This window comes from Dromaius novaehollandiae, chromosome 4 (genome assembly GCF_036370855.1).
Source record: "Dromaius novaehollandiae isolate bDroNov1 chromosome 4, bDroNov1.hap1, whole genome shotgun sequence".
Taxonomy (NCBI): Eukaryota; Metazoa; Chordata; class Aves; order Casuariiformes; family Dromaiidae; genus Dromaius; species Dromaius novaehollandiae.
The window spans coordinates 80694137-80718769 of record NC_088101.1 but is presented as its reverse complement, the minus strand read 5'-3'; the positions used below and the strand labels follow the sequence as shown (position 1 = coordinate 80718769).

At 41.9% G+C, this 24633-nt stretch overlaps 1 protein-coding gene across 12 annotated transcripts in view; it reads right to left on the bottom strand.

Moving 5' to 3' along the window:
• CTBP1 (C-terminal binding protein 1) overlaps positions 1 to 24633 on the bottom strand; it is a 248841-nt gene that overhangs the window by 50645 nt on the left and 173563 nt on the right. The window contains exon 1 of one of the 12 annotated variants that reach the window (XM_064511566.1): positions 17024 to 17151. The exons of 9 other annotated variants lie outside the window; for them this stretch is intronic. In XM_064511566.1, the coding sequence (XP_064367636.1) occupies positions 17024 to 17063 (40 nt within the window). In that variant the 5' untranslated portion in view covers positions 17064 to 17151. Of the gene's footprint in view, positions 1 to 16382; positions 16509 to 17023; positions 17152 to 24633 lie in introns of those variants that run through there. 2 more of the 12 variants (XM_064511568.1, XM_026112682.2) reach the window with 2 other exon arrangements.

Genomic DNA, 24633 nt, shown 5'->3' with positions numbered 1-24633 from the left:
GCCGGCTGTAATTTCTGGAAATAGGGAGGGAAAGACAGCCTTTTGTCTGCCCAGCACCAAGGAAGAGTTAAATAATCCCAGAGGCAGGAAAGCGTTATGACCATTTTCCAAAATCTGACCTGATGACGTGAAGCTAATCCTGGTTCTTGAGACCTAGAAACAAGAGCGACGGGTCTTCATACCACACTGAACTTCCCTATTTTCTGAATGTAAAGCCAACCAAATGAGTTCAGGTGTTTCGATACAAAAATAATAAAAACAGAAGTTACTACTTCTGTGCCCTAACTCGGGTTACTATCACGCTTTTTTTTTTTTTTTTTTTTTTTGCATATTAGGTACTTTCATAGCACAACTCTTATTTCACCAGAGTGAATCCAGAGGAAATTGCAGCTCTTCCAATATTTTCTTCAGAGACTTTTCCCAAAAGATTAATCTTTTAATTCTTTCTATCCCTGACTCGATCAGGAGAAGTTTCAAAAGGCAAAAAGGAAAAGGGGGCTGAGAATGGCAGATAAAATCTGGAATATAACTCTCAGCGAAAATTTGACGTCCATGGGTAGCCCAGATGAGGTTCATTTATTAGGTCTAAATTGTAAACCAGATAAAATCGGATATGTACAAATAGTGGAAAAATCTTACAGAGACAGAGCTGTCCAAGGGTTAAATACTTTAAGGGGTAATTCCATCTGCATGTTCTTGCACTTTCAGAAAAAAAAAAAGTAGTCAGCATTACCACTTCTTATAAACACTACAATGACATGCTATATTGTGAAATGTGACCCTTTTGGGTGCCTCTGAACTGCTACTCACAGTTAAGAACACTAAAGTTATAGTGGCTTCCCACTGGGTATTTTCATGAGAAATTTACTTTCCAAGTTTTCAATGCGAGTATAAAATCATCTTGTACGCAAGCTGCAACACATCAACTTCTTCAAAAAATATCATTAGAACACTTTTATTGCATTATTACCTTGCAGGCAACTAACTTGGTGGTAGGCATTGTACGACGTTAGAAAACAACATTGTCACAGCAGTCAAATTACTTGCAAAATGAGTGGAAATTCTGAAAACTGCATAGCTAATAAAAATATAAACCTTCTGGTGACATATTAATACCTTTCTACGTTTCACACATTTCTTTTCAGCCTTGTTCAGTAGATACTTTCCAGAATGCCCAGATAAAGCTCTCAAATTAAGCATGACTATTTATTCCTTAAAACATGTCAACTATTTCAGGTAAAGATAATTAAAGAACAGGACTGGTTAACATAACTTCTATGTCAAAAATATTTAAAGGACAACATGATTAGTAGCTTACTTCTACGGGAGGTTTGGCAAGTGCCCATGGAAGACTTCCCAAGAGAAAGGAAGCTTTTGATTTCAGTGAATACCATATCCACCCTGTGAATAAAGGACTGCAAGAAAGACACTCTCTTCTTACTGTGGAGAGCCGGGAACAAACAACAGCAAGTACATTTAACTTAGTGGCTTTGTCATAAATGTTGAGGGCTACCTAACTATACAACAAAACAACACAGCAGCTAGCGATTGCTGCATAAGCCTAAATGTACCATTGGTCAGAAGCAGTACGAGTTGGGAGCGTTGCAGCTAAAACTCAAATGCATCACTCCTTTCATTAGTGTGAATACCACAAGGAAATACTACAAACGAAAATATATTTAGTTAAAATGCATCCATTCACAACAGCTGGATTCAGCAGCTGGGGAAACACTCCTGGAGCCTACCTGGGAAGAAGACGGGCATTGGGGCTACTACGGCCGCACACGGGCACTTCCAAGGAAGGATGGGGAGGGAAAACGAAGCCGTCTGTAACAGCCGTGAAAGAAGAGCATCTTTTGCCAGTACACTGAGATTTATAAGGGTGGGGCTCACTTATTTTTTGCTCGTCTCTGTGAAGAAACAGACCCAATTGTTTACGAGAGGGAATGAGGGGGGGGGGAGCCGAGGGCAGAAATGGTTTTATTTGGCACCGAGGACGAGATAGTGTCACACAGGAAGCGGTACAATCTAACTGCTGCTCACAGCTGCAGCGAGGTTAGCGAAAATGTGATGGGTAAAACGCAGTAAGCAAAACCAAAAGCTCTCTCCCCCTGTACTAAACTGCCTTCCTCGACTTCTGAGAAAGCCACTTTTAAATGACCCATGAGAAAGCTCAGAAGAGTCTTAGTGGAAGGGCTTAGTAGGAAGCAAACTATTTATTTTTCACTGAAGTTATTTAAAAGACTAATAAACGTGAAAACATGGGGTTTTCACCTCCAATTTTTTTGGTTTTGTTTTTACTGCCCAGAGATACTTACATTAAGAAAAGGGAACACGGTGAGGCTGAAATGGACCATATGGTTGCTGGGTAATGCCATGAGATTCTTAAAACATGAACAGTGACATGAACAATACATTTATAAACTACAGATTTTTAGTACTTTTACTGTAATTTGACAAATCTTGCATAGATGTATCCTTTTAAAATTGAACTGCATGGACTTTAACTTGGCGAATAAAGAAAAAGTAGTACAGCAATACATCCGATAAGCCAGACAAACTGATTTATTAAATATGTAGAACTGTTAAGAACATTATCAATTCAATTTGTTCATTTTCTGTTTATGAAATGCACGCTCCCGATGAACCGGCATAGTGAAATAAGTTTCAGATTTCTGTAAGTGTGAACGAACAAGTACCATTTCTGTATGCTATTTTACCTGCAGTCAAATGACACAAAAAATACATTTTTTGGAGCAATTTAAAATTAGAAGGGACTCACTGACACTCAGTACATGTTGAAATGAGAAAAAACTGCAAGTCATTTCACTGTTCTGGGGAGAAAGTTATGATCATATATTCACAAGCATCATCTAGGCTAACTGTGCTTCCTTATGCTGATTCTATGATAGTGGACTGGTTTTTCTCCCAGCAGCAGTCACTGACGTGTATCATCATATCACCAAGAATATTGCTGCGTTAATTATGTAAAAATCTGCAACACAATTCTATGTTTGCCCATGAGATATTTCAGAATCTGCCAGATCTCACTGAAATCACAGAATATCAGTATCAATCAATATCAGTCTCTACTGGAAAACAGTTTTCTTCTGAAACCAAGAAGGAATGGTAACACCAATAAATATATTAATAAAAATAAATTTAGTGATGCAACTTTGCAGCACTGAAAAGCCTTACATGCTTTCTGGATTTAAATTAAGATTTGGTGTTAGGCTTTGTTCTGTTGATTCTCTCTAGTTACATATTTTGATTATTTTTATGCTGAGCGCTGTCTTATTAAAACAGTATACATGATGCAACACAGTATTAGTCTCTATAATTTTTTTCTCTTTAAAAAATTTCATTTTTTCCCCCTAAGACAGAAGGAAAGATAATTTATGTTGCACTGGAAAGCATGTGAGTATTAATGATGGGCAATGATGAAGAACATAAATGGTTTCCATTTTCACATTCGAAAACAAGTACCTGTAAATTAATGCTAAAAGCAACCGGCCTATAAAACAGCCATGTTTCCATGCCAACTGATTACAGAAATACATATAATTCAACAAAAAAACGAATAACCTACAAAACAAGAAAATAAAAAGAAAGCAGAAGTGCTGGAAAGATCCTGACCATACCCAACTGTTTTACATGAACAGCAAACAACACAACAAAGGATGCAATTTAAGACATGAATGGTATACAGCTAATGGTACTTCATCATTATAATACTTAAAAGCTGTCATTCTCTAGTCAACAAGAAAAACAGGATACAGAACACCTCTATTAAGAAGGAGAGAGCACTCGTACAATAGTAGTAATTCTTGCGGAGGCTTCACAGTTGGCAGACAAGAAAGCCCAGGTTACTATTCGGTGCACATCTTTCCTTTGAATTTTATTTTTGTCATTTACCTACGAAGGTCTTGCTTTATCCCTTATTCAGACTGAGTTGCACTGTGGTTCTGCAATCAGTCAGCAGAGCTGCTTGCAGAGTAAGACAGTTTGCTATTTGAGTGTTACTTGCAAAATCAAGCACATTAGGAGTGAACAGATATTCACCTGCAAACAAGCACCTCACACATCGGTGTGTACATATGTAATTGATGTATTTAATTAAAGTTTTGTAAGTATATGAATGACTTCAGCTTCACAACTGCTAAAAAGATACTACCACTTTCCGTGCAAAAAAAGATAAATTATAAATTCATACATAAAGTTATGGCATAATCCACATATGTACACACAAACAGAATAAACAGTTACTGTAAGCAATGAAGCTCAAAAATGTTAAACAGAAAAGAACACTACAGATCTAACTATAGCCAGTTCCGAGAAATCATTGACATTTATATCTAACAAAACCAGCAGTTTGAGTATTTGTTCTTTTAAATGTACAGAAATAAATAATGCCCAACTAAGAGGTCCATAAAGCCTGTGCTATAAATGAATGAAAATTGAAGACAGGAAAATAAATGTGTTTCTTAATATATCTTTATCTTATCAAGTAAGCAATAGTGTTTTTCTTCCTATTTAGTTCTTGAAGCCATATTAAAAGGCATTAGAGGTTTAAAACTGACGAAAAATTATGGTCACAGAAACTGGAAATTCCACCGTTAATGCATTTTGATGCATTGGTATTTTATGGTTGTCCATATTTTGCATGAATAATAGAGAACAGAAAATTGGAAGTGCTTGTACCAATCCTATTGTCTTCTTATTCACATGAACATACAGATTTCACGATAATGAGCCTGCAGAAATAAAATATGCATGCACCACACTTACACACTGTATGTCAAAATTTAGAGTTTATATAAAATGAATCTTAGGTTAATTTACTAGCTTCACTCTGTATAGGGACCTCAGTGACATCAATGGATGAAAAGGAATAATTATATGGCCCTGCCCTGACCTATCCAGAAAGCATGAAAGATCAAGGGTTTTACTAGTGACTTTCTTTCTCTGTCAGTTCAGGATTCAGTAAAAACGCAACTTTCAGATGAGACAGTCGCTTGTTACCCTTTTCCACAAACATCAATAATGAAAAAACCATGCATTTTCTGGGACAGACTTTGCCATTTAAATGCAAAAAAATTCAAAGTCTGGTAGGAAAGGCCAAAGCTGAAAAAACTCTGAAGATTATTTTTAAATAAATCAATAGTGTTTAGATCACAGCCCAAAAAACATGCCAATTAAACACCAAGCATCTTTGAAACTCTCTGCATTCCTGATTCCCCTTCCCCAAACTTTGCCTAAGGTTGTCCACAGCTAATTGATCAAGTGTTACTGCAGCTTTCGTAGGAGCTGAAAAGTGGTAATTCACATGGGCGGAGAGGCCACTATTTCTTCACAGTTCTTCACATCTAAACTACTAATATGAGGCAGTACTAATTCATATTAAGGACCCTAAAAAGAAAATCTACACATATGCTTAAGACACACCAAGTATTTCTAACTGATATAACTACCTATGCAACAGTCTTTGCATTACATGAGCTGTTCAGCAACTCTGGAAGTACGTAGCTATAAAATCTGTTAGCTGGGCACAGAACAGACAGTAACTGTACACCCAACTCCACGCTTCCCAGGGAATTTACTCCTACTACGTTTTGGAAGGACCAAAGGTGGCCAAGTTGAGTGAGATGAAAGGTGAGTTCAGCTTCGCAGACCTTCACCTCTTTTCGTCTATTGTCAACAAGACTCTACCGTTGTAAAGACACACCATTCTGTATTCACTACAACAAATGAAATGATCGGTAGATTACATTGATTTTTCATACAGCACTGCCTAGGGCGAAATCCTAAACGGTAACAGAGTAAAGGCTCCATGTAATTTAAATACAAACAGGAGACAATTAAAAAATACAAAAAAACCATCGTCAGCAGAGCAACAACTGCGAGGGCAAACAGCAGCGATTACATGTGCAGCAACAGCTCTCCCATAGCCTTGGACGGCACGGCCTGTTTATATGAACGGAGGAAGGAATGCTGCCCTGAACTTGCCCATTACCCCACAGAAAAGGTATTGTGGGAATGTTCACTCGCACCTGGCCGCCTTCCAGAGGCTGACAGGAAAAAACGCAGTTTTCAAATTTTAGCCAGCTGAAGAATACTCTGCATTTTTCACATTTTCCAATTAATTCAAACTATGTATAAACTGACAGGACTTGAACTAAATCCATATATAACGGACAGAATAAGATGATCAACCACTCTGCAGAAGGATGAAATCGAAGGGTCTCACACCCAAACCAAACAACCAGCATCATATTTCACAAACCACGACAGCTTCTGAAAAAGCCAGTGCATTTCTAGAATAGCAGAAATGTTTCTACTGTCTGTAAGAGCATTTACTGGACAATCTGAGCAGGAAACTAAGAAAGAACCGCCCATATTTCAGTGGCAAGGTCCTCGGCTGTGATGAAGACCTGGTACCGCATGACAAAGATGTCCTCTCTGAAGCTCGCGTTCGGTCATGTAATTCACGGGAGAGAACTCTGTCCTGCTGCATGTCCGGTTCCTGAGTGGGCCCTACGACAGAACCCGTAACACAGCAGTGATCCAGGCACAGCAACTGTGTGGCCCGGGGAAGACCCCAAAACAACACTTGCCAAAACGCCCCACTCCGTTTTAAACAGAAGGTATTTTTCTTGCTCTTTTCCATCTGGCACTCCTAGACTAGCTGTCTTTACTTAACAGTCATCTCAAAGTTTTTAATAGTCATACAGTGTGCAAGCTCAAACTGAAATTATCCATTACTTCTTCTCTTCCAAAGTTCAGCTGTTAAGTAAAAACAGCCTGCAATCATGTCTCTGCTTCAAACCTTTGCATCTCAGCATAACCAGGAGTACTCAGTGCTAGCACAACACTCCTGTGTTTCAGTACCCAGCACACGGAGCTGCAGGCTGATCGCTTACCCGTATTTTTGCTGATTTCTGTGCATGCATGTCCTGTCAAGCTAATTGGTGAAATACAACTTCCTGATTTAAATACACAAGAGGTTTTTTTTGTTTTTGTTGTTTTTTTTTTTTACTGTTTAAAGAGGAAGCAGTTTAATGGCGGAAAGTACATTTTTAATTTGGAAAAAAAAAAGGCCCTTCAATCATAGCACAATGTTTTATACAGACTTTGTGTTCAGTCATGCCACAGGCTGTCTTAAGTGCACTTATATTAATTCAGTTCACAATCCAAAACACATTGCTTCCAAACCATTTACCTGTGACAAAATGAGATGCAAACAATGAGTTCTACCAACTACCTACTCAGAGCACCATTAATATCAAAATTCTGCTCTTTCTTGGTAGTTTTTTCCACAGATATCAGAGCACTTTCACAAGTGAGGTCAGCATCACTATTCCTGTTCGATGCGTGCTGGGACGGTGCAGAGAAGTGAAGGGAATCATTCCAGGTCGCTCCTCGGGCTACTTGCAAGTGAGAGAACACCAAGACTGCCCAAGCCATTCCAGTGCCACTTACCACATATGCCAGCGCTGCTGCCTCTGCTCCCCTCTCCCTTCCGCTTCTCTCGTCAATAATTAGACCAGATTTGCCCTGAAAGTTAGCAAGTCTACACTTCATCTTCCTTCAGTTCTTACCAAAGATTCTTAGTAACAGTAAGCTGCTGCTTTAGCCAAAGAAAAAAGATAAGCACCTCTAGAGGGTCAGTCCTCACATCGGTGAGACCTCCTAACACAGGTGTTTCAGTTAAGTGACTTACTTAGAGAGGTACAAACCCCACAAAAGAAAAGTTATATTTACACTAGAACATGCCAGTAAACCAGAACACAAACGCCCATGTAAAGTGGTTGAAAAGTACGACATTTTGACTTGGTTTTGCTGGTTCCTAAATATCTTAATGCAGTCGTGAAATAAGCCTAGTTTGTACTCAGAGTTCACAAAAAGGCACGTGCTAGCTTAACTAACTTGATTTAAAATTTTACTTAATTAAATATGAGCATCCAGCTTATTCACAGATCGCTTCTTTCCCTATACATATTTGAGACCAAAGAAATCTTAGACGTGACACAGAAGTTTATTTATTATTCATAAAAACAATCACTATCCAATGTTCTTTTTAGAATTAGTCTTCTAAAATTAAAACTAAACTTCATTAATTCTCTTTGGAAATCTTAGAGAGAATTAGATGATCTTTTAGGCCCTTTTCTCTTGCACAAAAATTTCTCTCTTGACAGTAAATCTTTAGGGATTTCTATAGTTGCTAGAACTGCATAATCCACACTTTGAAAACTTTACCATGCTTATGAGCTGCCATAAGGCAGGCAAAAAATAAAGTTTATTTCGTATTTCTTGCCTTTTTTCTTTGATTCTTGTGTACATAAGAAAATATTTTTCTTTTGGAATATAAGCATTAATTTTGTTAACAAAGCCACGAAGCTCAGAAACAAAAAATTAACAGGCTTAAAAGCAAGTCCAAGAAGAAGATGCTAGCAAAGTTATCAAAACAAAGACAAAAATATAACGTTCACAGTACTTCACAGTCCAAAACACCAACTCAGTAAAACACACTGTAAACTTTATTTATGCATGAGAATAGGAAAGTAAGATTCAGGATTTTGGAGAGTCCTCACTATCCTGAATCTCTCAATTAAGTCACAAAATGTGTTCTTCAACTGCAGATACTAAGCCAAACCTATCTTCAGATAAAATTTAGCAAAAGGGTTATCCTATAACAACTTTGGCTCAGCATGTAGGATGCAGCCAGGATCCTATGGATTTTTGTGAGCCCACTCCAATTCCCTTTGATATCAATTGGAGCTGAATAACTCAACATCCTCTGCATCAAAATCAAAATCTGCTAGGAAAGGAAAAGTTAAGCCTGCAGCTTACTGCTTCCCAAATTCCTAGTTAAAATCCTTCCTTATTCCTTGCTCAAACGAGATAATTCTCGGTTCTGAATACAAAATGCTAGATTTAAATTTCAGATGGCTGCAGGGTGGTCATGAGGTAAATACCAAGTGTATTTGTATGCCTCTGTATTTACAATAAGAAGGAAAATCATCTGGATTCAAGGATTAAAAACATGAAACCTTTTGAACAAAGACATGGCAAGAGAAAGCCTCAAACAGAGGACCGTCAAATATAAACAACATACACAACCAACCCCAAAATGCAACGCATTGTGAAACCCTTTCAAAACCATACAATACTATGGGAATTAAGTAAACTCAAAACTCCCCTGCAATACTCTCGTCATAGCTAATTTGTGATTTCCTGTACTCTCAGTACTAACAGTACAATGGAGCCTCTATTGTGAGCCTCCTCCCACAAGCTTTTAAAAAATGCAAGACATTCTTTTTATCTAGACTGGCGTGGCTAAAATACATCCAGCTCTACACAGATAAAAGGTTATTTTCTTAGATGTTGCTTTTGCTTTTTAAAAAAAATCTGCAGTCTAGTTGTACTGAGTTCAAAGATCACATAGGAACAGTGCTCTGGTGGCTAAACGGCTGACCGGGAACCTCAACCAGGGCAGACACAGGAAGCTGCTTTAGTTTTAGGATTACAAGAAAAGGTTCTACATGAAGAAGTAGCTGCAAATTCAAAACAATTTAAGTAGGCTCTGACACTCTTACAGGAGCTGAAAAATCAACTAAATCTGAGAGAACCAGTGAATAAAGTTATTGCTGTATCAGCTACATGTGCTGATTGAGGGTGAGGGTAAGAAGCCCTTTAAGTAACTCGTCATACGATCTTCAAATACGCAGCTTTCGGCCAACTTGATTCTGCAAAAATGTTGGACTTCACACAACATTTTAATAGATTAAAAGATAAATTAAAAGATAAATTAAAAGATGTTTAAAGAGGTACATGAACGAGACTTTACATGTCAAAACCCAGTAAGAGGGATGAAGGATGGTAACCCTAGCACATGACCGTACAGGAAAGGAGCACTGCTAGCAGTCGTAGACTTTTAGCACGCAGCAGAGAATTTGGTGAGGACACAGAGTAAAAACCTAAAATGTCGCTGTGGCTTTGGTCAGTACCTTCATGATCATTCTTACCCAAGAAACATTTTGTTAAGAGAAAGAACTATCTAGGCAGTTCCAGCCGGCATGGGAACACACTCCTACAACACCGAATTACTGTTAACCAGTCAGATCATTTCTCTCAGTAATGCTGATTATATGAACAGGAAAATCAACAACGTAAGAAAGGCTGTGATACACATTAATACTATTCAGTGCAGCACTAGACACACATTAATATGTCTGGTAGACCACAAATGCGAAAATGCTCATTATCTGGTTGAAAATAAACAGTTTAACATATCTGGTACAACACATTAAAGAGAAAAAATATTTAAATATCAGTTTAAGAGTTTGGAGACCGGCTTGTGGTTATCTCTACTAAACACTTCTGTCCTGCATGACTCTGCAAAGACTAAAGCTACATACTCAGCAAGAGACAAACTGGCTGCAACCATCTAATGAAATTTGACTCATCTGGGGATTCTGATGAAGTGCTGCACATCACCGTTTAGCTAAGCCACGGGTTTTGTTTCTGAAATAGAGACTGCCACGCTGCGAGTACGCAAGAAGCAATGCTCATTTTGGACAATTCAGCTTAAAACTAGGGGTAACTCTGAAAACGCATATTCAGGTAAAATCCCTACAGAAGCCAACAAAAATTCTGCAATTATAAATTAAAGATATGGGGATTTGCACCAATGGCAAAGACATTAGTGGCTGTCAGCCCCTAGCGGCACCTCTGACTGACTATACATATGACTAACAGCTGCCTGAGGCAGCACTCTCTTTTCCTGCAAATTCTCCTGTGGATCAGCCCAATCTGACCGGAGAGCACGCATCTTAGTATAGCTCCTTTCTGGCTCATTCTCCCAACTTCTGACTCACCCAGGGGCTACAATGACATTTTGCAGAGTGAAAAAAGTATGCGCAGTGGAAGCGGATGAAAACACCCTGCAGTGCTGCTTCTCTCCTGGCTTTCTTTTGAATACTGTCTCCCCAGTATACTGTCTCTCTTTCTTTTGAATACTGTCTCTCCCCAGTGTTCCCAGTGGGAATGCAGGGGGGAGAGCCTTAGAGGGTTGGATTTGCTGCTTCTGCTGTGGTAAGAAGGCAGCACTGGGATAATTCCTACAGATACTGTGCAGAATAGGGTGGGAGAAGGGGAATGACAGGGACAACGCCTCACATGGCAGCAGCAACAGCGGTCAGCCTGGCTTTCCACGGCTCTAACATGAGCAAAACAGTCAGCACGACCACGCCAATCTTGCTTCCCCTAGAACTGACCTGTCCTAAGCAGCTATCTGCTTCATCTATATCACAGTGTGGCTCTGGATGTCCAAGTAGATGAGGGCCTATATCCTTTTTGCATGAGACCAGACACGCTTAGGTACATATGCACACACCAGGAAACCACACAGGACACCGTGATACAGATACTTCTCTCTCACAGGGGTCACATGTCAACCAAATACAGAAGGCAGCAGAAGCCGTGCTTGCTTTAAAAGAAAGGGAACAAAACAGTTACGCTCTTCTCGCGTTGCGTAGGCTAGTACGTGAAATAATTGCAAAGCTTCCCGCAGATCCTGCCGGGATGGGCCTCTTGCCACTCTTGTTACTGCGTGTGTCCACATGTGATGGCACAAGCTGTCATCTATCAAGAAATATCGGGGCTGTTGAGGAAGGCAGCACACACCCAACAGTAAGGAATTTGGGCTGCACACAGGAGTTTGGGATTTTGACTCAGTCATGTAAGAAACATGTCTATGCTTCTTTCCTTTTTTGTATTTTCGCATCAGAACCCCCCTAAAAGATTAAAAGGAGAGGAGGAGTAACTTTCCTTGCAATGAAGTCTGGCATACATACAGAGTCAGAGAGCGTGAATGACTTTCATCCCAGACTTACGTAACTTTGCCAGTGGTGACAGAACGCGCTGAAAGTGATGCAGATACCGATAAGGGACACCCACTGACCTGTAAATAGAACTACCAAAATATGCCTTAAAATACCTCACGTAAAGCAAAATTATATAATCGCATTACCTCATGCTTTAATATTAAAGCTACAAAGCCTTGATATGGGACAGAAATAAAAGCTTCCTACTAAAAAACTCAGCTTCACAATTATTCTGAAAAACTGTTCCCAGCCCCTAAGACAACTTTTTCTGCTTGCTTTAGTGAATCCCTTCTGGCTGACTACACTGGCAGGTACACTGGAAAGAAGTTCCTCAACACACTAAAATATTTGAAAAAGGGAGGAAGAAAAAAGATGAAAACGTAGAGATGTGCAAGGGTCATCCAAAAAGAAGAACCAACATGAAACATGTTATAGCATTAGCAACATTCAGCTCAAAGGAAAAAAAAAAATCAAACAATGTCAATTTTCAATTATGTTGATTAGACACAAACTGGATAATTAGCAAATGGAATAATAACACAGGAAACAAGATATGTTTGAGATGAAATGATGAAAGTATTTCATAAAGGAGACAAGTTAATTTATAATTATCTTCTTCAAAAATTAAATCCTTGCTCTAGCGTAGCAAGCACAAATGTGCTGTTTCACACAACAAAAAAAACATAACCTATTCATCTAGTAAACTGAATTTTCTCAAAGATTTAAGCCATTTCTTTTTATTTGGATTTTATTTTGTGAGGCTTTTTTTCCCATTATGTAATGCGTCAGGATCTTTTTTATTTTAGACGCTGCCTGTTGTAGCATCCCGTAGAGGCAGAGAGACCTTGGTTCGGGCCCTGCTAGGGCCTCGGGAACATGAAGACGCCTGAGCGGCCCCCACAACGCTCCCTAGACAGGCAGCGCCGGCTTGGGCTCCCGGGGTCCGATGCTTGTGGCCAGCCGAGCTCCGGCGGAGGCTCGCTGTGCTCCAAATGCTCCCTCTCCCCCTGCCCCGGCCACAGATAACACTTACAAGGCAGCACAAATTAGAAGGGCCCAGGGACTGTCTCAAATTCCTCCAAAAACGGGGTAACTCTCTTTCTGATCAGGCTCAAAACAATTTGAAGTTTTACCAATTTCAACCACCAAACCAAAGCGGAATATTAAATACGGCCCCACAGGCATAACCAAGCCCCAAAACAGTTAAATCACAGAACACACAGCAAGCTTTTCCACACTATAAACAATTTGAGACACTTACTTTGCTCTCCCCTCCCCGCAATACTGTCACATAAGGTCGTACACTGGTTTAAGACAGCCAACGCTTTGATGCTCTCAGATTCCCAAAACGCTCCTGAGCACGTTAATCACTCGGGAACATGAGCCGAGGATTACTGTGCATTGAAAAAGATCCTGCCGTAATCACAGCTCAGAGGTTCTGAAACGCCCGGAACAACTTGATGCTGCGACACTTTTCTAGTCTTCCTACAGGAACAGCGGGGAGGAAGCAAAGGGCTCTATTTGAGGAAACGTTAATTTTAGATTTATGCGCAAAGAACGCTTGCCGTCTTCTCCTGATCAATACACAGATTCGGATGAATTATCATCTTTGTTCTTAAGGTGCTAGGGGAGAAAGGGAACCAAAGACACGGCCAGAAACTTGCATCTTTCAAAGACGTAAATTCATTTCTATGCTGTCTGAGAGAGAGAGAGAATGTGTGCGGCAGAGGAACTGAGGCTGAAGTGCTATGTACTACAACTTCTATCCTCATCTTAAGTTTTAGGACGTGTATTAACTGTGTAACTCCATCTCTACTCTCTTGCTAAATAATCAGGGGACCAGGAGGTTAGGTAGCCTCAGATGAGGCCGCTATGTTGCCCTACTGCCAACTGCTATGGGGTTCGAAAGCGTAACACGTACTGGCACGTATCACTTCGTCAGTGCTCCCAGCTGGCTTCAGAAGCCAAACCCGAAATATTCCTCTCAAACGCAGGTCTCTAACACACAAGTACCAGCCTCTCCAGATACCTTTCAAGAAGCGCAGCTCATACAAATTCATGGTAGTTAAGCAAAGACAAAATGGCAACAAGCAATTGTAGTCCAAAATATTTGCATGGCTTTGAATAAGCAGATTAAGTGTTGTATTTCGCACAAATTAAAGATCATATAGCTTCTCGTGTGTCTTTACTTAAAAGACATTTAGATCTGTGTCTTTCTGTACACTTATCGCTCTTCAAGCTATTTACTTACAAAGTAAGTAGGTTTTTCTCATTCTTACGGTAGCCATTTAAATAAACACTTTGGAAAAATATCATTCCCCCCCCCCCCAAAAAAAAAAGGGCCTACCATGCCTAGTCATCTTACTGTGGTAGATGCTCTTATTTAAAAGGAGAGATTGACTTTAAGTTTTAAAATGCTGGCAAGTATATTACTGTATCTGTACAACACACTGCAGTATCCAGCCCTATTCTAATCTCTCCGATCAGACTTTTGGCTAAGTACAGTGACTGCTCTGTTTACGTTGTAAATAAAATTATAACCCTTAGAAACAGGGAGATTAGTAAATTGAAGCACCACACATTTTTAACAAAGAGCAGATGCTATTTATCTTCATGATACAGAAGGACGAGTCAAGAACTAACCAAACTGACAAACGTACGGACATTTCTAACTTGCTTTGTCACACTATCAGGAAGTCTCCCGTTATGATAAAACACAGTATTTACAACGATCAGCTTTTCACACGTAGTGTAGTGTGCTCAATAGCTACATGCTCCAGCTACTCCTTAACTACATACAACAACACTGAACGGGAAAATTCACAAAAATAGTAGCTTCAAAATAGCAGCTTCATTGACTAAACTCTTCTACTAGGCATGACTACACTAATTCTCGGGATTATTACTACTTTATTTACATATTCAGTAATAAATTAATGTATCGCTTTCTGGAAAAATAATGAATCTACATTACTTTAAAGGGCGATTTTTGTTTAGACAAGGACAGACAGCATACCACTCACGTTACACCAAATCATGCTCACTGTGCCACCAGCGAGCACAGAGGAACTCTGTTCACCCAGAAAGTATTATTTTACATTAACAATGACAAAAATGATGGAACAATTTAACTGTCTCGCCTTATCTCTACTATCTGTTTATGGATTGTAATCACTCCATAAATACCTATTTGTTGCTCAGACTGGAAAAGTGTGGCAGGTTGGGTTTTGGTTTGTTTGTTGTGTTCAGTTTTTAAGTGTACTAGTGAAGTGCAAACGGACAACATATTTTGTCACTAGATTTCTCTTGGAAGGGGTGTTATGGTAATAAACTAAATAGCTTATTATTTGTCAAGCACTAAGGAATTCCACTATTGAAATCTTGCTGCCTTTGGGGGTCAATAAAGAGCAACATTATTAAATATACTAAAGTTAGCATTCTGGGCTCATAATTCTATATGCCTGCTTGGCTAACACACAGCTAAAAATAGATAAAACAGATAAAAAAACAAAGAGAGGCACTGGAAAATTATTTTTCAACTAGCATAGTCTACTTTACAGTAAGATTTTTAACCCTGCTTTTCTGTTACATAAGAGAATGAATGTAAAATGTTCACTAATGGACTTTCCACCTACAGCAATTTGTATTTAAATACAAATAACATTAGTATTATTAGTATTACCTTAGTATTTTCTTGTTCCCTTTTCACAGGAATAGAACGATGAGATTTAAAATATTTTAACAGTGGAATGAGGCTATTTGCCAAGCAGCTAGAATGCTAAATAAGAATATTTACATTTTCTAGGGCCCAGGAAAAGGAATCTCTGTGATGCACCTGATACATCACAAATATTCTAGTTTATTTTAATTCATTGCAAAAAAAAGTACACACTCACTTCAGCCTATCAGGCCCCACTATTTTCTGAGGAGCTAAAGGGATGATTATCTTGGGGTGCTCCATCACAGCCTAAAAGCAAACATTCCTCCCGATAAGGACAACAGTTATTAAAATATAAGGTGACATTGAATTCTTTAATATAAGTTACAACAGGTGAAATTTTGAAAACCACCACTGATAACAGTGTTTTCCAAGGATAGTCTATTCAGCTCTGTCCCACTAGCGAAAATCTGATTTTTAATTTTTTAGAGAAAAACAAAGCAGCATAACAGACTGAATCATATTTACATGGTAAATAGACTCATTTACTGCTCTGCAGCCTTCTTTCAGTACCCTTTGCTTACAGAATGATAACATTTATAAACAGAGCCTACACTGTATTTCCTTCCATCTGCAAAAAAACCATCTTTTGGTTAATACAGTAATTTACACTAAGCAATTCTCTACCATCACCCTATGCACGGTCACTATTTTACCTTAAAAACCAGCAGCAATCCATAAATGCATTTGCTAGCACATTAAGAGGAAAAAAAAAAGAAAAAAGGAGGAGAAAAAAAAGAAAAAAAGAGAAATTCAAACGCAGGGAGGAAAAGCCTTACCTTTGAGCTACACAACCCCTCCACAGACCTAGGGAAATCATTTCAACGGCCAGGCCTTACGCACTTTTAACAGCAATAAAACGCCGCTTTTAAACTTCCTGTTTATTGAAATATTAACACAGCTTTTCTTTTTTTTCTTTTTTCCTCCCTCCGTGGCGTTTTACTAGCATTTCGCTGCAGCTAAAAGCCAGGGCACCGCTTCAACCGGGGGGGGGGGGGGTATTAATATTTTGGATGCGGTTTTAACGCCGTTTCACGCCTCAGCTTTGCTCTTGCGGGGGGGGGGGGGTGTTAAGGATGAATCGTGACCGCGGCCAAGTTTCGGTCCCCCTGACTGCGCTTCGCCCACGTCTTCGGATTTTATTTATTGTTATCATTTATCTTTTCTTTAATCCGGCATCTGCCGCGGCAGTTACCAGGCAAAGTTGGGCTGGCGACGCCGCCGCCCGGCCGGCAGCTCCGCGGGGTCGCGAAGCGGCCGCGGCCCGCGCAGAGGCGGCGGCGCGGGCGGGCGCACAAAGCGCGCGGACGGACGGACGGACGGGGGCCCTCGCGCGCCCCCCGCCCCCCTCCCTGCCCCCCCCCGGCCCCGCCGCCGCCGCCGGCGCGGCTGCACCCACGACGCGCCGCGAGGTCGTTACCTAGAGGCAAGCCCTTGTTTAGTAAGTGAGAACTTCCCATTGAAATGTGTGTCCGCTCCCGCTACGGGCAGAACTTCGGGGGAATAGCGGGGGGTTTTAAAAAAAAAAAAAAAAAAAAAAAAAAAAAAAAAAGGCTAAGCATATGGCGGCTACTCGCGGGCGCCCCTGAAGTGAGGCGCTCGACGCGCGCCCGCGCGCATGCACTCCCGCCCGCCCGCCCGCCCGCCGGGGGAGCGGCCGCCGCCGCCGCCGCCGCGGGCGGGGCTCCGCGCCCCGCCTTGATCTCCTGGTTCCGGCGCCGAGCGCGCCGAGAAAGCGAGCGGGGAGGGCGCGCCCCTCCTCGGCGAGCTCGCAGCCGCCCGGCGGTGATGCAGCGAGGGAAACGGGCACCGAAAGCGGGGCTGCTTTTAGCCGTGCCCAATTCAGCCACTTTTTTTTTTTCCTTCCTCTCAGGAGCACAGAGAGGAGACGCTTTTTCTCTTTCTTTTTTTCCCAACAGAACTGTTAAAGAAGTAATGCCAACTGCACTACACACACTCACCATAGCTTCCCAAGCCGTCTGCAATCAAACATCTCCTTACACTTTCAGCATTTTGCTTTTTTTTTATGGTTTGGTTCAGGCTTTTCTGCCTTATAAATCAATAACAACTAAAAAACCTGCTTTGTTCCCACAGCAATTTTAAGCGAGAATAAGTGTATCCTGCTCTACAGATCCTCCTTCAAAGCCCTCAGGCTACACAAGGTCCCAGCGTTTTCCTGCTGTTCCACCAGGAAAATCACTGAAATGGGAATTGCGCCGCTGCCGGTGGAGACAGGTCTAGAAGGAAAGGCACAAATCAGCCCAATACCGACACCCTTCTCCATCAAGGATGTTCCTGGGCATTCCCATCAACTCCAAGATGCCACCGCTTGGCAGAAATCCTCCTCCAAGCCCGACCCTCCGAGGGGATGACTCAACCTCCCATCAGCCAAACTTGCCACATCATCTCTGCTGCAAATGACTGAATCTAAGGAAACAGTAAGAGAAAACACAAAGCATCCTGGCATTAGGGACACTTGTGGCCCACAGAGGCCCGGGAAGTCCAGGGAGCCTCTCTCCAATCGCACCGCGCCAAAGGTCAGACCTTCACGACCGACACTTGGCTTCAACGACTCTCAACCCTTCCTATTGCTTTAGCATCTTCCACCGAGCATCACCTTAACCACGGCTCTCCTCCCCTTCCTCAGCGTGTAGCTGCTCTTGCATTAGTAACAGGCTATTAGCAGCCTGTATCTTGTTTCTTCTTCAAACGCATCTACAGAAATGCTGTGGTTGATCTCGGATACCTGTTATCCGGGCCTCTCAGCCCAGTTTCCGTGTGACAGTCCCTATGGGAAGTCACAGGGGTCCACGCGACCGTGGAGGGACGGTCAGACCCCTCTGCTCTGCACGCCCACTGCTCTGGCTGGGCGGCAGCAGGTGGTGGCCCTCGCTCACCATGCGACACCCAGCCCCACGGAGAAGAAACGACCTTACGGCAGGGTTGGCAGCTGGGGCTCCCCGAGCTGTAAATCTGGAAGGCAGAAACCGCTTTCCCGAAGCAGCGCGGAGAGCACTGCTGGTAACGTCCACACCACCGCACGCAGAGGTGGCTCTGCAAGAAGGTGCAGCCAAGCACAGAAAATCAAAAAATGCTACAATCAAGGACACTTAAGGTCCCTATGTTTAAGAACTGTGACCCAGCTTCCTCTCTTTCTTTATATTATTATTTTCCCTGTGGGATCCCGTGGAGCAGAAATTGAGTATTTTGCCTGTCTGAACTGGAATTGAGACAGATCGGGGTCAAAAGTAGGAATTCATGTGTAGCCCACGGAGACAGGCGACCCGATTCCTTTGGGAATTTTCGCGTTATATGGTTTTTCACACATTAAAAGCGCTGATTTTTTTAATCTTCCCCCGCCGCGCCCAGCGCGGACGAGGCCGCCCCGGGCAGCGAGGCCCAGCGCCAGCTCCCCGCGAAAGGCGCTGGGGCGGCGGACGCCAACCAAAGGAGGCGCGGGCGGCGCGGCCGGTCGGCGGGGTCAGCTGACGGGGCCCCGCCCCGCGGTGAGCGGCAGCGGCGGCGGCGGCGGCGGGGGGAGGGAGGGGGCGGCGGAGGCCTGTCGCGCCGCCATGGCCGCGGCGCCTCCCCGGCCCGGCCCGGCCCGGCCGCCGCCCTCCCTCGCGGCTCGCCGGGGCCAGGCAGGCGGCGGGAGCTCGCTGCGGGCCGCGGGCAGACGCCGCTGGCGGCGCGGAAGGGGAAGCGCCGCTGGGAGGGGAAGGCGGGTGCTGCTGTTCATCGCCTCCGCCCCGCCGCGGGGGGCCCCAGCGCAGGGCCGCTCGGGCACCCCCGGGGCTGCTCCGGCCGGCTGGAGACCAGCTCCTCCTCTTAGGGGGCTTGAGGGCTTCGCTGCCCGATCCGGGTTAATTCTGCTTCCTCCAAACCCGAGGAGCCTTTTAAAAACCAGTGCGGAGGAAGAAGAGGGAGGGGGCGGACAGCAAGGTCGTACTGCTCCTCAGCACTGGTGCGCAGCGCTGCCTGCCCACGGCGACGGGCGTGCTGGAGGTGCTTGCTCCACGCACACAGCTGCCGGGACTCCGGGCAGGACTCGCTTTAATCGGAATAGCGACCTGCCTGATACTAGTGACGCAGGTCACTACTACAGGCACAGCGCAGAGCTTGTCCTGTTTGGGTTTTTGGGGGGGTTTTCTTTCTGTTGAGAGGAACATCTGAACCCAGCGATTATACAGGGCAGGTTTGGCCTCCAAGATCTCGGGATTTCAAGAGTCCATTCAGGGCATGAAAGATTTCAGCTTATAGATAGCCCTTAGCAGCTCAGCTCCAGCTCCCTAATAACTTGGTTTTCCTCACTTCCCCATCATTCTCCAGCTAGTGTGTTTTTCACAGGGTTATCCAGCAGCATCTGGAGGTAAACTCCTGGGGAAAGTCTGTACAGCCTCTGACTTTTTTCCCTTTCCCTCCTCTATTCATGGGCAAAGCCGTTAGTGGCTGAGCATCGACATCTCAGACATCCTTCAAACAATGCAGTTTCTCTAGATTCTCAATGCGCATCAATCGCTAGGGCATCATCTAGCCAAAGGCCTCATGTGGGCTTTGTATAAACAAACAAATTTGGTTTTAATCACTTTAAAGGATTAACCACTTTATTGACATTTATAGATATTAGCAAATAGAAAAATATATACATATATATCAAAGCAGTAACTCAGAAAAAAATTTACTGCATCATTATGCAAAAAATAGTGTTTTTTTTTTTTGCACTACTGAAGTTGCCATGGGGCAAAAGCAGCATGTAGGTGTAGAATGCACTTAAACTGCAAGTGCAGTATCTGTGAATACCAATGTGGATACAGAAACATCTCAAGGAAAAATTAATAGCGAAAATCAAAATTCAGAAATGGAATTTGAGTTCAATTACATTTTTATAGAGAAACATAAACAGACAGAGGCAATGAGACCATCTCCTCGGTGGGGTTATATGACTGGGCAAATGTTGTTCTAAAGTGGAGCTGCTGCTTCGAGGAGGGAGGGGAGTGTGGTACAAAATATTATGACAAGGGGAGTGCTCTGAGTGAGGATAAGTTGGCATGATGAACAGATGGAGTATTCAATAACAGGAGGTTATTAATACTGCAGTTTGGTATTCTCTACGCTGCTTTGTGAAGGGATTCATATGCTTGCTCTTTTTCTTTTCTGATTGTATGCAGACTAACAGGCATACTGTAGGTAATGCCGTTATTACTTCCCTCCCTGCACACAAAATCACAAACTGATGTTTCCTGGGCAAATATTACGGGCTGGATCCTCGGCTGATTGTAAGTGGACCAACTGTGTTTCTTTCAATAGTGCTAAACTGATTTGCACCTGCTGAAGGAGAGAGGTTATCTGACCCTGTCTCCCAAGCCATAAGGTCCCTCCACCCCGCTCTTTCACAGCTGCTAAAGGCACCTGCTCTATAGAATAAACTAGGGAGAACCTCAGGATGAAACAGAAAGCACCCGAAAAGAGCAGGGCTTTCCTTCAGAACACACCGCAATGCTGTTTCTGTTTAAGAAAATAAAGCTTGCCTTTGCCCAGCGTTCAGGCTTTCCTTTTCTCTCTCCCCTGTATGGTTTTCAGTGGCCTAGTTTTAGACTGGGTATGAGAAAATCCAGGAGCAGACCAGCTGACTCCAGTCAAGCTTTCAGCTACCCCCATCCATTTTACTTCCTATATTCTCAACTTTACCTCTGAGACACTAAACATTTAGTCATTTTCACATCTTTTAGACTATGATTTGTACAGCCCACAATATAAGTGAACTTTTCACAAAATGTAACAATTCCCATCCTCTTATCTCATTTTGGCACTGCTATCACTGTGACTTGATTTTTTTTAAACAATAATGTTACACAGCTGAGTATCATCTGTTTTTTTCCACTAAGAATTATGGCATTTTCAAACCCACCAAACTGTTTCTTGGCTTCCTAAGAGTCAGATGGATGAGCACATGTGCTTAAGAGAAAATACATTGTTTTAAGTATGTGTGTTAACAACCATATGTATAAATTAAGTACAAGTTTTATTCCCCTCAGAATGTATCATCATAAGGGCATGACCTTGGGCTTTCACAAATTAGATGTATTAGGGTACGGTATCTTTAGCAGATGTGACTTTGCAGTTACTGAAAGAGGAAGTTTTATTGTTGTATCATCTAAGTAATGAGCCCAGATACTTGCTGAATGCTCTCTAAGCTGAATGATGAGACCCTACAGCGTTCTTCCATCTAGATACTGAGATTCTGTACTTGGACACAATTTTGCCTTGGTTTGTCACTGGTATGAGTGCTGGCTTTTTCACACATGTTCGTCTCTGCTTCATTATCAACATGCATCATCCATATGCACATTCATTACAATAGTTTTAAAGGCCATCATTTTAAAACCTCTGTGCATTTAAAATCAAAATCTAAGATTGTATTTCAATGGAATATCGTAACTTTTGAAGACAGTAAATCTGGCAGATGCTATTACGAGAGCCTAAAAGTGATTTCTGTCAGAAGAAGAATGGCTGAATAAAGCAGGCCTAACATTTAAACTTTATCTTAAAAATACATCTTCAAAATGTGTAATTATAATAAGTCAAGGCAATTTAATAAAAAAAGAATCAGGAAATAATATTTTATTTGGATTTAATCATTTCCTTAATTCTTTCATTCAAATCTTGAAAAGCATTATTAAGAAAGTACACACACAGATCAGTACTTTCATTTTGCAACTGCGTATTATAATTAGAGCTTCTATTTTATATATAACTTCCTCTGTGTGAAACTCCCTGCTAAAGGAAGTTAATGCTTTCTGGTTCATGTTAACGAGAATGGCTACTTTGGAAAGAGATCTTCAGCAGGTTCTGAGAGGAAAATAGAAAAAAAGAATAATTGACAAAAGGGAGGCATTTAGTCTTTAAGTCAACGCAAATGTTAAATCAAACAAAGAACCTTCATCTACTGTAGAGAAGAAGGTTTACTGAGGAATCAAAGCAGTAGATGAAAGTTCCACCTAATGAACAAGAAGTTCATCTGTGTCAAATATTCAAAGTAAGTCATTTTTGAAATGTCAAATATGCGTTGCTCCTTTCTCAAAATGGAATGGGTGTACTAGCTCTATACTGGAAATAACAGCCGTACAAATCAGAAAAGCTTACAGTGTATTGAATGAATGGAAGAATAAATTCCTTTCAAACCAGTGAACACAAAAAGCCTCTCTCCTCCTATGCTATCTGTATTAAGTGACTAAGGGATATTCTTCTTGATCTTACCCTCTGCATGTAAGTGACACAAGGACTGGGATGGAATTAAATCCTCTGCATTTCCTGGTTATCATGAAATGAGAGGTATCATTTTCCATCTAGTCAAGAGGAGTTAACAGACCATTTCCAAGGAGGTCTGTGTCCTGGCTAAGAGAAAAAGAAGATATAGATGAACAGCAGAAAACGCTATCGAGAACCATTAGATGTCAGCCATTGTCCATCTGTTCACAATGGAATAAATCCAGACCTGAGGAACAACTGCAACCTGCCCCATATGGCTTACTCCCTTCTGCGCTGGCAAGGCTTCTTTGGGGATTTGATATTGTATGAGGTAAAGGAGAAAGAGCACAATCTGTGTTCCCAGGAATCATCAGCCGATTAACATGAAAGAAGGAAAAGTGTGCTTGTAATGCAGGGGAAAGTTTTCACTTCCTCACCTGTCTGAAATCTTGGACCTCATTCAAACTTGTGCAAGTTACAGAGTTACTATGCAGAGGCACCTAGAAGCAATGAAGTCCTTAAAAATTTAGCTTTGGCCACTAAAGAAATTCTGTGGGCAGTGGATGACCCCCCAATCACAAGTGAGGCTACTCATCTAGCCATCTCCCAAGGTGTTCAAAAAGTCATTTGGAAAGAACATGTTACACTAAGGGTTCCATTAAACATTGTAAAACAATATAGTTTAACATAATGAACTAGCATAACAACATCCTGCATTTACTCTTGCAGAACAGGCTTGTAGCACACCACCAATGAGCAGCAATTTACTTCCCGAGTTTGAAATCAGTGAGCCTACACCTGAAGAAAAGTATTATTGTGTACGATTAAGGGCGATAGACCTGTACAGATCAGTTCATGTCTGATTTTCTCTGTAAGACTACAAATTAAAAATAGATATTCTTTGTGATGATAGATTCTGTATGCAAAGAACAGCAATAAAAACCACAAACACATTAAAACCTCCTGAAGGGACCAAAAAACTTAAAGCATGCAACAGATTCAATGACTGCCTGTTTGGTGGTAGTAATTCAGCTAGTAACACGGAGAATAACTAAGCTCAATAACTGTCCGGAGGCCTAAGGAGAACCAGGAGATGTTCTAAGGGATCTTCCTATTATGATATATCTTCAATTTTGTTTACAGTCTCAGGACAGTCTGCTGAGAGATTCAATGAATGTAGAAAAGCAAATTCAGAAGCGATGTGCAAGATGTACCTTCAGCTACACGGACGCAGGGGCATGCCTATGCCATCTCCAAAAGAAAGGGGAGCGCTGGTCAAGCTTCATCTCTACACTAGCTCTCAAGCTGTAAGCAGTTAAGCCTTGCCAATGTTATTCCAAACCTAGGCTAATTAGCTCTGCTCAGAAGTAGGATTTATTATTTTGGGCATGGCACCATGCTAAAGCAGCAGTAGGTGGCATCTCTACAAGCTGCTTCATACCAATTTGGACCAGCAGAATATTAGTGGTCTCTGTGCTGTCATCTAATTTGCAGTCTAGCATGCTCTTACCTTCTCTTGGTTTCCTTACGACACACTTCTGATCTTAGTTTGTCAAAGTTACGCAACAGATAGCCAAAAGCAAGAGCTGGTCAGAGATCATTTTAAAGTTGCCAAATAACAGTATACACACTCAAAAATGCCCACTTAAGTTAACACCAAGGATCACTTATTAGGTAGTGCAGGGACGTTGATACTCGTCTGAAACAGCTATCACAAAAGCGAGGAACTCCTCCGAAATAAACAAGAAGGCTTGATCCGTGATAGGGGACAAAACCAAAGTT